Source organism: Chenopodium quinoa, unplaced genomic scaffold (genome assembly GCF_001683475.1).
Source record: "Chenopodium quinoa cultivar QQ74 unplaced genomic scaffold, ASM168347v1, whole genome shotgun sequence".
Taxonomy (NCBI): domain Eukaryota; kingdom Viridiplantae; phylum Streptophyta; class Magnoliopsida; order Caryophyllales; family Amaranthaceae; genus Chenopodium; species Chenopodium quinoa.
In genome coordinates this window covers 2527201-2543282 of record NW_018745324.1, presented here as the reverse complement: position 1 = coordinate 2543282, position 16082 = coordinate 2527201, and the positions used below count along the sequence as shown (strand labels likewise).

General features: G+C 35.6%; 1 protein-coding gene across 2 annotated transcripts; it reads right to left on the bottom strand.

Moving 5' to 3' along the window:
* Window positions 1-200: 200 nt before the first annotated feature.
* On the bottom strand, window positions 201-16082 carry LOC110712632 (probable lysine-specific demethylase ELF6). 2 transcript variants are annotated; one of them, XM_021891104.1, is made up of 7 exons: window positions 14546-16082; window positions 11689-11767; window positions 11409-11476; window positions 10394-10544; window positions 4192-4751; window positions 2626-2760; window positions 201-2178 (listed from the first exon to the last, which is right to left on the bottom strand). In XM_021891104.1, exons 1-7 carry the CDS (start codon window positions 15699-15701, stop codon window positions 476-478), a joined length of 3852 nt encoding a protein of 1283 aa, XP_021746796.1. In that variant the 5' UTR covers window positions 15702-16082; the 3' UTR covers window positions 201-475. The 2 variants fall into 2 exon arrangements, with proteins under 2 accessions (XP_021746796.1, XP_021746797.1); XM_021891105.1 differs by having other exon boundaries at window positions 4192-4748.

The window sequence follows — 16082 nt, the reverse complement described above, 5'->3', positions numbered from 1 at the left end:
TATTCCGGGCAATTTTTCCTTAAATAAATTGGCAAAGTTGGAATTATTAAAGTATTTTTCCATTATTAAAACCAAAATTTTCTTTTAAATGGTTTGATTTTCAAAACATTGTTTATTTCAAGTAGTGTTTGGTTGTAAAAAAAATAAAGTAGTGTTTGAATCAAATTGCTAAAAGCTACTACCCAATAAAAAAAAAGATATTACGCCCAAGATAGAATTGAATTTTATAGCCCATCCCCACCCCCCACAAAATAACTTTTTTTATCTTCTAGTCAGAAGAAGAAAATCTTCAATCATCACGTTCAAACCTAAAATCATGTACTGGAGAAGAATGAAAGATTTAACACCCTAATCCTCAATAATCACGTTCAAACCTATAAAGGCTATAACTACTCTTTGTACATCTTGCTATTAGCCAACTTGGCATCATCCTTCACTAAGCAGACTAGCTTTCATCAAATGCATAAAATATGCATCATGAAGCAGGTGTTACATGATGCCCAAATTTCCGCCTGTGGCGACTAAAGTCGGACACAAACCTGAAAGTAAGACCACACCCTTCAATCTTGCACTGATATGGACGTTCACCAGTGTGTAGTCTCATGTGCTCAGTCCTAGCCCATGCCCATTTGAAAGTCATAGTGCAGCCTGTCCATGAGCACTTTAGAGGCCTCTCATCGTCATGAACTCGTTGATGAAGAACCACAGATTTATGGGATCTGAACTTCTTCCCGCATCCTCTTTGATGGCATTTATTGTTTTTGTGTGATGAGAGATCAACCTTCGTCCTAAAAGTCATTTGACAACCCTCACGACTACATCTGTAAGAAGTTTTATTATCTAGCACTTGATTGCAGGAAGCTCTGCCTGAAGATTTCTTAAGTTTCTTAGTCGGGGGCTTTTCTTCCTTTAGTTCAGCAACATTGCTATCTGGTGTATGAACTAAATCGTTTCGATTCTTCCTTGGCCTTAAACCTTCACATGGACTTTTTATAAAGTTTTTATGGGCTTCAGTTTGCAGCACTACTTTTCTTCTTCTTTTACTTCCATCCCTAGAAGTCATTTTTGCAGTAGCCAATTTAATTTCCTGTTTTTCCTGCAGGCTCAACAATGAAGATGCACACCCACCAGTTTGAGAATTACCAGTGAGGTTATCCTTAGGTAAGATATGCATATCTACCTCCACAGTAGTAGTACCATGTTTGCAAGGCTCACTCTCACCAGCATTATTCGCCGCAGTAGCATAAACCTCAAGGTTATTGCAGGAGTTGTCTGGGAATGAATTTACAGTAATCTGATCATCATTCAGCTCTTCAGGTATGCACAACATTGCATGACCACTTGCTTTAGCCATGAAGCCATATTCACCTCCTACCTCCTTTCTAGCACTACTAGATATCCCTGCAGAACCAATTAGACTAGAACAATTCTCAGCATCCAAGTGCTCATTAATATTATCAGTCTCCCCAGAAATTCTGAGCACATTGGATACACTTGATGCAGATGCTAAAGCTTCATTAATTACAGGATCCCTGTTCAGAGCAGGCGCCTCAACTTCCCCACATACTTCAAATCGTTTTTCCAAACTCTTGAAACAGGAAGTCCCTGGAATGTCCTCACTGTGATCATTAACCTTTCCACGATCAGCATCAGTCACTCCTGTTGGGCATGCCAAGCTACACTCAGAAGCATGTTTTGCTCCAGTAAAAGTTCTTGTTGTAGTCCTATACTTCCTCCTAGAGTATTGGAGAAGTATCTTTCCTTTACTTTCCATAGAACTGGTAACATGAATAATCTCATCCTTCTTTGAGAGATTGCCATTGCAATTTGTTGCAAGAGTTCTGCAGTTTGACTTCTGTTTTGTCCGAGATTTTCTAGAACCCCATTTGATATATGAAATTCTTGAATCAGGAGCCATAATGGAAAGTAAATAGTCAATATTCAGCGCATGCTCCATCTTCTTTGGGAGACTATCTTTTCTAGTCTTGACACTAAACCTTAGGTTGATTCCAAGTTTTGACGTCCAGTCTTCAAAGTCATTAAGCTTCTCATCAATTGCAATATCAATTAGATTCAGTTCTTCCTGAGACACAGAATCAAATCGAACCTCTTTATAATTAAATGAGGTCCTGAGCTCTTCAGCAACAGCTACAGCATTTGCCTTATACTTTTGATAGTCTGCAGTACAAAGGCAACAAAAGATAAGGAGGTAAAAGTCAAAAGCAAGGAAGTCATTGCAAATTTGCAACTATGCAAGTTTGAAGCTTTGATGCCAGACAATCTGTTAAAGAAGATAATTCTCTAGAAATATGACACCAATTTTAGATATAAAAATACAAAATGTTCCCATGTTCATAAATCACAAAAGCAAGAAACAAGATGAAAGTGCAAACATCACGAACACAATTCGTACTTATTTGCAAAAATGCTAGTGAGCTACTTTAACATCACTTCAAATGATCTTGAGAGGCCCTTATGTACAGATCTAAACCCCTACCAAGACTAGTGGGACTGAAAAAACACAAGCATGTGAAAACTCCACAATTTGCTGACTATGTTCAGATATTAAGTTTAGAGCAATATTATGCACCAGTGATGATACAGAAACACAAAAGAATGGCTTACCAGAGTGGCAGATTACAAGCATCTTTGCTCCACCTTTGGGTCTTAGAAGACCTTCAATTTTTACAGCATGCTCCAAGCAGAAAATCCGCGGTCTCATAAACCCAGAAGTATCCCATGTCTCATCATCATTGGTCTCTGTACCAAATAAAGAAATCATTAAAACTAGTTTGACCTGTGTGGTACATGATAAAAATATGTAGATAAACATACTTATGACTTATGAGACATCATTTCTTTTATTCAAAACATCCTTAGTTCTGCATATCATATATCATAATTCGATCTAATTTTAAAGTATATTTCAAACTCTTTCCAATAGTATGAATATTAGAAGATTTTGAATTATTATAAAAAATGTAAACTTTGCTTCCAAATTATAAATGTCTTTTTTTTCAATTATTGATAAGTTTCCTAAACTCTTTCCAATGGTATGAATATTAAAAGATTTTGAATTATTCAGATGAAGATACTTTTTTTTCATTTTTTTTTCTTTTTTTCTTTTAGGAAAAAATGAAGGTAAGACCAACAAATTATTATAGTCCTATTTACAGATATTTAAAATTTTCCTAAACTTCTATTGATCTATCATTGTCAAATGATCCCTGATGTTCAATTGTTCATTTTATTTCCTAAAATCAACTATACATTCCAGAAAGATTTGTATGCTTCACACCTTTATTTCTCCAAGTTCTTTACATTTTTTTGCTTTATCAAATTTTGGCAAACCTCATTTACTACCTATTTCATTCACCCCACAACCTTAATTTTCCCACCTTTTCCATACAAAATAACTTTTTTGGTTTTTACACGCTTTCCTAAAATCAACTATCCATTCCAGAAAGATTTGTATACTTCACACCTTTATTTCTCCAAGTTCTTTACATTTTTTTGCTTTATCAAATTTTGGCAAACCTCATTTACTACCTATTTCATTCACCCCACAACCTTAATTTTCCCACCTTTTCCATACAAAATAACTTTTTTGGTTTTTACACTCTTTCCAGAACTTTATACACCTTTTTTCTTATACCCACTCCAACATCAACACTCTCTCTAATTGCCTTGTATAATAAATTGTGTGCAAACAGAAATCGTAATAAAATTTTGGAAACATTTTTGTCCAATATCTTACAGTAAAATTTTTATTAATTGTACTCTACATATCTATATCCTTAACTCTATAGTGACATGGCAATTCCATGCGGCCCTTCCAATGCTACCAAATAAAATAATGCCTAATAAAAAAAAAGGAAGAAACTTAAAGGAAATCAGCTGACTAGCTCACCATTATGAAACTAACAGTTCAAACAAATTTTTAAAGACATTTGGTTTTTATATTTTAGCAAAAACATATCATAATGACTGCCAATAAAACTGAATTTCTGCAATGAATCACACGGATTCTATTGGACTATCAATCAAGTACGCATACATAAAGAAAGAGGTCATCCAGTGAAGTGGAGGTAGTAACTCGCCATTATTGCAAACAAGTGAATAATAGAAGTAAAGGGAAAAAAGCAATTCAACCCAATCATGCTATAACTAATTAAGATTATGATGACATACCTGGAGAAAAGATCTTAGTGCTGCATTGAATGTGACGCGAATCTGGTTGTCTTGAAATATCAACCACCCCAGATACATTCGTCTTCACTGCAGATAAATTTTCCATTGATGCCTTCTTTGATGGTTGAACCACTGACATAATAGGATATCCAAGAATTCCACAAGCAACACACACCAAGGTTCCAGAGTCAACTTGAAAGTCACACAAAATTCCATTACTATCCAGACACAAGGCATTAGGAGTTTTCCTATGTGAGGTTAGCGGGATATTATCCTCATTCACACCCTTATATGGCAGGACAGACATATCAACACCTTTTATGGGGGCAGCATCCACAATAGTTCCAACTTTAGAGTATCGGGCAAATGATGGAAGTGAATCAGGGTGCCATAACACAGCACGAAATGCAGATTCTTTTCCTAGTAGAGTATTTAATAGGTGATTTTCCTTGAGAACATCTTCAATAAAAGCTTTTTTAACCATCAGCTCTCTTTCTTCCTTCAAACGATTTCTCAAACGAGAGCTCCGTGCACCAGGAAGCATAGTTCTTGGGACCCTGCTAGATTTCAAGTATAATAAACAAACATAAGACAAGCATGAAACCATTCAGCCTCAAAATAGAGACACACACCATCATTATCATCATTCAACATATATATACCAAGAATAGGTTCGTATGTGAGAACACCATACCTGTCCATTCCCGACCCGATCCGATAACCCGACTTGACACGAATCAAAACATGAGTTACAGAGAGAGAACCCAAACCTGATCCAAATAATCCGAATTGACCCGATTTGATCAATGTATCATTTTGTAATGACCCAAACGACTCTACCCAAATGATCCGAAAACTTACTCAAACCCAACCCGTTGACCTAAATAGACAGGCCTTACTCTACTTATATAAGAAAATCTAAACCACTAGATTAGTTTAGATCAAAAGGTTGAGATTCACTTATCATTAATGCATAATGGTAATTAATCAAATATTTCTAACATACTAAATCAGATCATATCCTCATCCCTAATTTTCTCTCTCCAAAATTCCCCCATTTTTTGACTCTTGAAATTCCTTAAAAATTTCTTCAAATTTCATCAATAGTTTTTATCCTTCATCAACAATTTTCAAACTTATCCCAAGTTTACCCGCAATATGCAGTAAAATGGCTACAGACATACTAATTCTCCCAATTTTTGAATTGTAAAAAGAAAAACCCTAGATTTCATGAAGTGTCACATGAAATTCAACGGAGAAAAATTTGCAGCGAAATCTCCAACATATATCGTGAAAGAAAAAGGTAAGTGTAGATTTGTGATTTCGAGCTTTTATCATGTGAATTTAGAGTATTAACAATTATATATTCGTGATTTGAATTTCGGTGTAGAAAGAATTGTCGAAGTCATCAGAAATTCATTACACATTGATCTTTTTCAATTGCTAATCCTACTCATCTACAAGCAACAAGGTAATTACAAACTTATTAGAATTTCCTAATTTCAAGTAATTTGCGAATTTTAAGGTTCAAATTAATATAGTCTAAACTAAATATTATGATGGTCCAAATTATAAATGAAATTTTCTTATTTTTTAATAATGTAAAAGTTAATGTCAAACTTAAATATACATATAATGAGAAGGATGAATGAGCATATAATTTCTACTAAATATGCAATTTAAATTTACGACTTACTACTTTTTACGAAAATTTATGCTCATTATGCAAAAAAAAACATGCAAATTAAATTTCAGTCAAATTTTTTGCACATATATGATTTAAAATTGGAATATTTAACAAGAATAATTCAACCTTTGTTGTGTTCTCTCAAAATAATCCAACCTTTTGATAACCCTGAATAATCCTAAGTTTACTACCCATTTTTTCCTAACAACCCTATAACCAGTTACCATCCACGTGTCACATCCTAATTGGTCATATTATTATTATTTATTTAGTCTTTTATTTTTAATAATAATAGTAAATAAATAAAATAAAGTAAAATAAAATAAAAAATCCTTTCTTCTCCTCCCGTCCTGCTCGTATCTCTCTTCTCCCCTTTCATGGCCACCATTAACCTCATCCACCACCACACTCCAGCCACCCAACATCAATCGCGCAGCAGCCCGGCCATCTATTGCCACCAGTAACCCCATAAACCAGCTGGCAGCAACCACCAAACTGAGCCACGCCACCACACCACCAACTTGACGCACCTCCCTGCACAACAACCGCCCGTCCACAGCGGCAGCTACACTCTCTATAGCTTTCTGCCTGTATCATCCTCATCTCACTGCCGCAACAACCCACGGCAAGTCGGCAGCACCCACACGCATCTATTCTGCCACCATTCAATCTAGCCGGCCAATCAACAATTCAAGCAATGCCATGCTAAAAGGAAACCAATTCAGTCCACAAGCAGTCTGCAAATAGCTTAAATTCAGCCCCAAATCAATTAAAATTGTGACTGTGGGTCACATTGTGCTTGGAAAAGGGTGGGGGGGGGGGCTTTTGACAAGGAGGGAAGGGGGTAGTGGAGCGGGCTGGTTGACAGGGAAATCCGATAGGTTGACGGGGGTGAGGTGGTGGCGGGAAAGTTCGGGGAGGTGAAGGAAGGAGGAGAGAGAGAGAGAAGAGGGGGGGGGGGAGGCCATTTTTAATGGTTGGGGTCTTACATCAATGATATTGAGGAAGAGGAAAAAAAATTTAAATAGGCTTGCTATTAGAAAATAAATAATAAATTTAGGATTATTCAAGGTTAATCAAAAGGTTGGATTATTTTGGGAGAAGGGGGCGAAGGTTGAATTAATCTTGTTGATAAACTTACAAATTTAGAATAAATGATCTAAAATTTAGAACACATGGTTTAAAACTAAGAAAACCAAAGTTCACATATAAGTAAAAAATTGGAACATCTAATTTAAGATATATAAAAGATCGAGCAATTATTTAGAACATCTTATTTTAGTTTAATAAAATATGAGTTGTAATAGAACATCTGATTTAAGATATATAAAATATGAGTTAAAACATGTGAGTTTAAACATAACCTAATTTAAAATTTAAAAGGCATTTGTAAAGTTTTAGATTACTATAGAGCTTTCATCTTATTGAAGTGTCTATTAATACTTTTTACACAAGAATTAAGGGGAAAAACTGTAAAAAGATGGGTGATGTAATTAAACAGAGAAAGTGTAGCATTAGAGATAGTGTAATAAGTTGCTTAGGTATAAGAAAAAGGTGGATAAAGTAGGTGAGGGTAAGTGGAAAGGTGTATAGGTGGGCTATGTTCATCGGACTCGGCTGAAATCCCAAAGTGTCCGACACGACACGACGCGGACACGGACACGGAATTCGTGTCAGATTCGGCTATTTGCACTCGGATACTTCAGAGCAAGGGCTGTGTGCGAAATCTTCTTCGACTCCATTGAAACCAGAGAGTGAAAAGAAAAGAGGGGGAGGAGAGAGAGAAAGGCAGGAAGAGGAAATGAGTGGGGCTGTCAGAAAGGTGGGGGGTAGGGTAATGAGATACCACTTATTTTGCTTTTGACTTTTTGACTACTAACTTTAACCAAAATTACTTTTTTGTGATACATTACCCAATATTTACAGCAGTAAACAATTTACAGCAGTAAAAAATTCTTTTAATATTTTTTTTTTTTTTTTAAAACGGTAAACAATTCATTTTAGAGAAAGTACTAGAATAATTATAACAAGAAATAGTAATCATATAATTTATATTACAAGAATATGATATAAAAATTTAAGAGTATTAAAATATTTTGTAATGTATAATTTTTTTTTGCAAAAAATAAAAGTGCCGTGTCTCCGCACCCGTGTCCAAATATTGGACAAAGTCCCCGTGTCCTAAAATTTTGGAAATTGACGAATTGGACACTTGGACACGTGTTCGTGTCCGACACACGTACCCGAGTCCATGTAACATAGTAGGTGGGTGTAAGAAAATGGTGGATAAAGTAAAAAGGAGAGTGGAAAGGTAAGTATTGTGGAGTAAGCAGGTAAGGTAATAAAAAAGGACTTGGACTTGCCAAAAACAGAATAGAGTGGAGTGCTAAAAAAATCCTTTCTAGTCAAAGATCCAAAAGAGCCACTATGACTGGGATAAAATTAAAAATGACTCCCATTTTTAACATACATGGTTACATAAATATACCCTCTTTAGTATAGAGCATATAGCATTTAATAGAAATGAATGGAGGACAAGGACCTTTGTTGACGACCACCAAAGATAAAGATAATTGGTTCAAGAGGCAATCCCATCTGATAGGGATTAAAGCTTTGACATTGTTGTTGTTGGCTTCTTAAAGGCATATAGCACTTGATAGAAATAAATGGAGGACGAGGAACTTTGTTGACGACCACCAAAGATAAAGATATTTGGTTCAAGCAGATAGGGATTGATAGGGATTAAAGCTTTGACATTGTTGTTGTTGGCTTCTCAAAAGCATTGGGTGGTGTGGTATATTTTATTTTCATCTTGATTGTATGTAGACTTATTTTGTTTGAGATGTGACAAGAACTCAAAACAAATTAATATAGTCCATCTAGACCACTACTCACTCAGTCTTTTTTAAGTGCCCCAGTTTGACCAACATATTTGCCAACGCAGAATTCTGACCAATAATATCTTTAATTATTAAAAATTAAAGTCATGAAAAGTCCATATTTGGAAACTGTACACCAAGGCGACTTTTACATTAGATATAAAGCACTGAGCTTCCCGGGTTTATATCCGTGAGAAACAAACACATTTATCTCATTGTGACCTTAGTTTAAAAAAACGCGAGGCGCACAATCATTTTAACTTTTAATTTTTTTTATTACTTCGTTTTGGGAATTAAAAATAAAAATATATTTTAAAATCAAATTAATGTAATAATTATTTAATTTGTTAGTTTTTTGAAGAAATTTTACTGCTTTTTTGAAATAAATTTTTCTACAAATACTCAGATTCAAGCATAATAAAGAATTAAAACATTTTTTTTTGGTTAAATTAAAAATTTTAAAAAAATATATAAAGAAAAAAAAGGTTAGACTGGTCATGTGATTGACACTTTTGACAGTCTAAAGGAGGCTTTTGGTATTTTATCAATTAAAACTGATAAAATAATAAAGAACAAGAGCAGAGGTTAAAGAGAGAGAATAGAAGGAAACGCGCTGGTCACCGATCTACCGCCGGAAACCGCCGAGGATTGATTTCCGGCAATGTCTGCGGTCTTCCATAGCAGAACCCACCAATTCTTCAATTGCAAAGCAATTCGTAAATTAGGGTTTTTGAAAAATTAGGGTTTTAAAATTAGGGGTCAAATTGAAGCGATTTTATTCAATTAACAAAGGGCTTTTGCTCGAATTATCACTTACAAGAATGGGTAAGCTTCAATTTGGAAAAAAATTGTGTTTTTTACAAATATTAATCTAAATCCTCTTTTATCACGCTTTTAAACATAAAGCGGCACGGGCGGTGCACGCACCTTACGCCGTGGTGGAGGTGGTCTAAGGCGCGCGCCTTCTGGAAGACGCGACGCATAGGAAGGTCGCGGCGTTTTGGCATGCGCCCTGCGTCGCCTTGCGCCTCAACAGCACCTAGGCGCGCTTTTTAAAACTAAGATTGTGACAGCTCACCTCATTTCCGACTCCTCTAGCAACTCCACCACCAAACCAAAATATTTCCTTCTGTCTCCTCCCCTCCCATGGCCATGCCGATCAACCCACCTATCTCGCCGCTTTGCGGCTGGCTTGGCCGAATAAAAGACACCCTAGTAGCAAAATATATATATTGCCCATAGTAAACCCTTAGGGAAAAGCTTTTGCTATCCGCCAGATCTTTTATGGCCACAAAACTTAAAAGTGGTGGTGGTGATTTCCGTAGCTAGTGCTCGTGTAATGGGGAAGAAATTTGGTTTGGTGGTGCTAACGATCGTCTACAATGTTGATGGAGGTAGAGTAGCTAGAGGAGAGGAAGGTGGGTCTCTTATTATGACAAAATGTGGAAAAATCCAAAAGTGTCCCTACTATTCATAAATAAAAAGTCATATACACCAGAGATAAACAATTCTGTTTTTCACTTTTTTTTAAAAAAAAAATAAAAAAATAAAAATAAAAAAAAAATGAGAAGGAGTACATAACAATGTCTCAATTGTATATGCAGAGGAAACAAAAATTTTAAAAAACATTGCTGACCTTAATACAAAAGACATAGTCAATAAGTAAAGCAGTTGTTGATGGGAGAGCATTGGCAAATGATCCATTACAGCCCGCCGCACTGCCGCTTCCTTCGCTATGGTGAGCCATTGAGGTGTGCCAAAGTTGGCAGCTTCTCCACAATTAAAACCTACACACATTACAACAAGCAGATTTAATGGAACCACAGAGGGGTTATTTATGAGAGGCCAATTATCTGCCCAAAGGTACAGGATATATGAAGATAAAGTATAAGATAACTAAATTACAAAGTAACCATGAAAAGAGAAAACAGAGGCCAGACTTTGTGTTTACTTATATTCTCCTAATGTATTAGTACATTATTGCATCACTTAGTTGACTAGTGCAGTTGTACTCCCTGAATGCCCACCAACCCACCCAATCCTTTAATAGTATACTTACTTTTCATTCAACTTATACATTGTTGCATCATCATACTGGCTTGTGTTATTCCCACCCCCACAGCCCCACCCCCACCCACCACTATCTTCCTGACATGATATGAAAGTCAGCAACTCAACACATTATCAAACACATCCAGCTGATGCATCAAGAGACAAAGGTATTAGAGACATGTTACAAACACAGATCATTTGTTTCTCCATTGTAACTCCACATAGCTCACTATAATACGATATTTGTACAATAATTAATTTTCCTTACATACAAGTATTGTTAATAACTCGCGAAAAACAATGAATATTACAAGGTAATAATCTACAGCATTTATGGAGGTAACTTGGTGGCATGGTGGAAATGTGGAGCACAGTCATACACAAGCTAAAAACTCACCATATTGAATTACACTGTAATATTCTGTGGATTAAACATGAATAAGTCATAGCCACAAAATAATTCATTAGAGACACAAACAGGATACATATTTTCTGGAAAAGCTACTAAGTATTTAGGATTTTACATGGTTGGAAACTTATGCTGATGTCAACAACATATAATTTGCAATGATCTATAAACAATTTTGTAAAGTAATTACCATGACTGAATCCTAAATGATAAGCCCTTGGAAACGTCACTACAAATTCACCAGGGTTTTGTACCAACCTACAAAAGATGCATACAATTTAATACTAAAATAATAAATAAATAATTTTAAAAAACAAAAAACAAAAACAAAAACAAAACAAAACAAAAAAGATGGGCAGCAATTTGTAACATATATAGCATCAAGAATAAAACATACAAAAAACAAAGTAGGGGAAACCACTAGAACTTGATCTTGCCATCAGAACTTCAAATTTATATAATAAACATACCTGCAACATGGAATACCAGAAGCAACCACCATCTCAGGTGAGAAAAGAGTGGTTTTCTCTCCAAGAATTTTTAATGCAGCTGCGCAAGAGACAACTACCTGAGTTACAATAGTATAGAATTTAACCAATAAGAGAATCCATACAAGAAGATAGAAAAACGGATATCAGTTGGTAATGTAAAAGCAATAACCAACTCCATGTCATTCATTTGTAGGTTGTCCAGTAGAGATTACATCTCAAACATAGAGCCTACCATCTCAATCAAAACCAATAATTTTTTAAAAAAAAGTCAACAGGGGGGGGGGAATGCCAACACAGCTCCAAATTCTTTGAGAATACAGTGTGGTCTTTTCTTTGTCATGACTGATGGAGTGATGGAGCATCAGTGTTCAAATCAATCAAATTAATGAGAATTTTCATGTACTACCTTTGTTTCAGGTTAAATGCAACATGTTGACTTCTCCACTATTCACATATTTTTCTTTGACCATAATATTCTAATCACATATAATAACAATTGTTAGCATACACGTTATTCATAGATTTATCTACATATATGTTTTCAAGAATTTCAACAAATCAACTTTTCATAATTTTAATTGATAGATAATTAGATATATAAAGGCTCAAAGTTCAGCATTGGCAACTGTATAAGTCTTAGAAGGGAGTCACATATTAATGTTATAGGCTTGTAGTGACTCATTTGAATAAATCTACTTACACTTGGAAAATTATAACATGCTAGGAGTTATATTCAAGGCCCTAAGATGAGCATTGGTTTCATTGCTATTTGGTATTCAGCATGGAATTGAGCAATTGGTATTAGGATGCATAATAAAATGTTTTAAAAACCTCTTAAATCATGCACAGTCGCTACAGCCAAACTCATCTGCCCATATTGCTGCTCCATTCTCACCAAATATCACAGCCACAAAAAATTGCCCTGGCAGGCTGGCATGCACGAAGCCAAATAGTGACACTAAAGATAGGGTTTCTCTGCCTTGATTTAGCAGATTGAGGTTACAAACTTATGATCCTAAGTGCACCACTATCCATGCCAAAATGAATTACCAATGCAGAGCCACCACAAAGTAGTGCTTCACAAAAATGTGACATCAAGCACGAACCAAAAAAAATACCATAAAGGCGTGCAACCATAACTTCACAGTTCACATATCATAGATCAAGACCCACCATGCATTCCCCAGCACCCTATCATATAGAGATTAAAACAAACATAATCTGAATCATAACCCTCCATGTACAATTTTAAGGGCCATAATTAATCATGTTATAGGTTAAATATGTTATCAAGACTAATATAAATACATAATGGGACAACAATCCCATTAGCTTTCTTTGTGATATTAGTATAGAATTCTCAATCCTAGTCTGTCAATGGCTTTTCCTTTGTGATTCAAGGTTGGCGGCATTTTTTTTCTTCATATATCAACATTTTTGGATGGGGACTATTTAAAACAATGCTTGTACAGCAAATTTTGCTTGATGTTATATAATCAAAAATCTCAAAACCACAAACACAAGCAACTTTTATTTTAAGAGTTATTTTACACAAAATTTGTGAAACAAATTCTTCTATACTAGTTGGAGGAAAAAAAAAAAAATCAGCTTAAAAGAAACAAAAACAAACATAATCTGAATTAGTATTGAATAATTGGACAAAATGTATGATTTAGAAGATTAACAAACCCAAATACCTAATTGTTTTCCTCACTTCTTTATCTTTTAATCACTTCTTCTCTATTAGCCTCTTCTCTATGCTGCCCTCTATATGTCCTTTATGTAACTTATTTAATGTCTGCTCTATCCCCCTCTTTCAATTTTTTCTCCTCCAACAAACTCTTGGTTGATCCTATTGTGTCCTCTTGCACTATTTTTCTCCTTTAGCAAACTCTTGGTACTTATCCTTTCTCCCTTCCGGTCACGTTGGATTCATAACAAAGATTCGACTGCCCAAACTCAGATTACTTATACACTCTCTCTCTTAACTATACCTCAACATGGTTCCCCACTTTAGTTTAGTCCACATAGCACTCTACGCCACCACCACCACAACAGACCTATCACCCAAAAATAGAAGAAACACTTGGTACTTACCACTCCTTTTATACATGGGTAATCCACCTTAGTGCCCTTAAAATGCATCCCATTATTAGACACACTTTCTGGCCCATTATGAGCTTATATAATCACCGGTAATGTTTTCAAACCATTATTCTCAACAGATGGATCAAAAGGAAAAGGAAAAAAAAAAACACAACTATCATCAACCCGGAAAGACCCTATAATAGATTTCAACAAAAGAGAAAGGATTGCCTATTTCAAACAAAGAATTTGCTTCAAGCTCTTCATAACATCATAAACTTCGAGAATGTTTATAATATAATGATCACTGCTCCAAGAAAATCTTAACTAGTTATGATAGTCATATAACATAAAAATCTAGCTTCTCCTAAAACAAGTGAAAGTTAACAGAAGAGAGGTACATCACTCTCTAATTCCATACTGTCTTTGTCAGCATGAGACATTCATTTTCCCACATATCTCAGTTTTAGGCGGTTAATAATACTGACCAGTATCCATCACCAACAATTCAAATTAATCACTCCCATAATTTATTAAAGCCAACTGCCTACGCAAGCTATGTCATCCAGAACCAAAAAGTGTTAGCCAACAGGCCAACACTCAGTTACTACATACACCAATCTGCCGGACAATCTGATCATGGGATCACTATACTAGGATAGATTAATGACTTCATGGGATACATCACTGACTCCTGAATGATTAGCACTAACAGCAAGTCAAAATACTACATAATATAAAAATGACATACCCAAGTGGTCCATATCTCCTCCATAAGCCTGTTTACGTATAACATCCTCAAAAGCAAATGCATGCTCCCCAGGAATTGCATACCATGTCTTTGGTGAACCCGTATGCAGAAAATTCAAGCTATGAAGTTCATGATCTTCAACATGCCAGGCAAACCAGCTGAACAACATACCAATGTATACCATTGGTGATGTGACACCAGGAATATCATCCAGCATAAAACGAGTAAGTGATCCAGCAGAGCGAGCAATTACTTGTAGGTTCCAAAGACAGTTTGATAACTTCCATCCTGCAGTTCCTTCGAGTTCAGCATCAGCACATAGGTCTCTCTGCTTAGTAAATTGAGGAATATCATCTGGTGATGATGCTTCTTCCAAATTAATGAGTTTCTTTTCTAATTCTTCAAGTGGACTTGAACTCGGCACTAGTTCTTCACCTTCTACCCCAGCACACGGAATTGCTTCCTTGTTTACACCCTGTTGCCTCAAGTAGGATCTGCCTCCAGGACTTGGACCACACATTCTCTTCCTCTTATTACAAGCACGGAAGTGACCCGAAAATCCCTCTGGTTCACCAAAACCAGAACCTGGAACATCATTTGCATATTCAATATATATAGGCTTCTCTGAAGCGGCTTTCCAAAACAATGCCTCAATAGTTAAAGGAGTAACTTCCTTCACTGAACCTAACACACTCCTACTAAACGCTTTCGACTTAGATTCAAACTGTTCCAGTGTGTATAACTCCCCACTTTGCCATACTTGCTTTTGTGCCGCCGGTTGTGACATATCAACCCCACCCTTGCCTCTCTTTGCATCTTTCCCCAATTCTTGTTGCCTAGTAGTGAATACAGCTCTATTCTCAACCTCATGCTTCTTGTCCTGATTTACCCTCATCGACGAATCAACGGTTTCTTTCAAATTCACATCCAAACCCAATTCACGAGTTCTCAAAAGGGTTTTGTTTAGTTTATCAAAAACATATCTTTTTGATGGTTTTGACAATGGAGGAATCACTTTACATATACCAAAAGCACCAACTTCTTTCTCAATTTTCGATATATAAGCAATTGGGTCAGCGAATTCGGTATCGGTCGGTCGGAATTCCGGTGCTAACGGCAATTCCTTTAGCCATTTGGGTAATACGACATTACCCATTAAAACCAAAAATTCAACACTACACTATCAAAATTGAATAACAATGTCGTCTACAATTTCAAATCTCAGCAATTCTACGATTAATCATCAAGAATTCTCGCATAAACCCCAGATTCCAATTCAATTTTCAATTTTACTCACCAAATGATTAAGTGAGATTATACAGAATCCAAGAGCATAGTATAATTGAGATGAAATTGAAGAAAAACTGACAAAAATTTATTAATTTTTACTAAAATTAAGACGAAAATTGACAGTAGAAATGTATGAAATTAACGTAACCTGGAACTGAAGTAAACCGTTTCAGAGGATTTTCAAAAAAGCAGCGATTCTTCAGAGAGACAAGAACTGAAGAAGGGAACGACTGAGGTCAATTTTGAT

Bases quoted from the DNA above. Each gene is read 5' to 3' on its own strand.
- LOC110712632 (XM_021891104.1), bottom strand. From the start codon at position 15,701: ATGGGTAATGTCGTATTACCCAAATGGCTAAAGGAATTGCCGTTAGCA. The intron at 11,477-11,688 runs GTATGTTTATTA...CATCTTTTGTAG, and splicing joins TCTGGTATTCCATGTTGCAG to GTTGGTACAAAACCCTGGTG. The intron at 10,545-11,408 runs GTAATTACTTTA...TAATGTGTGTAG, and splicing joins TCATTTAGGATTCAGTCATG to GTTTTAATTGTGGAGAAGCT.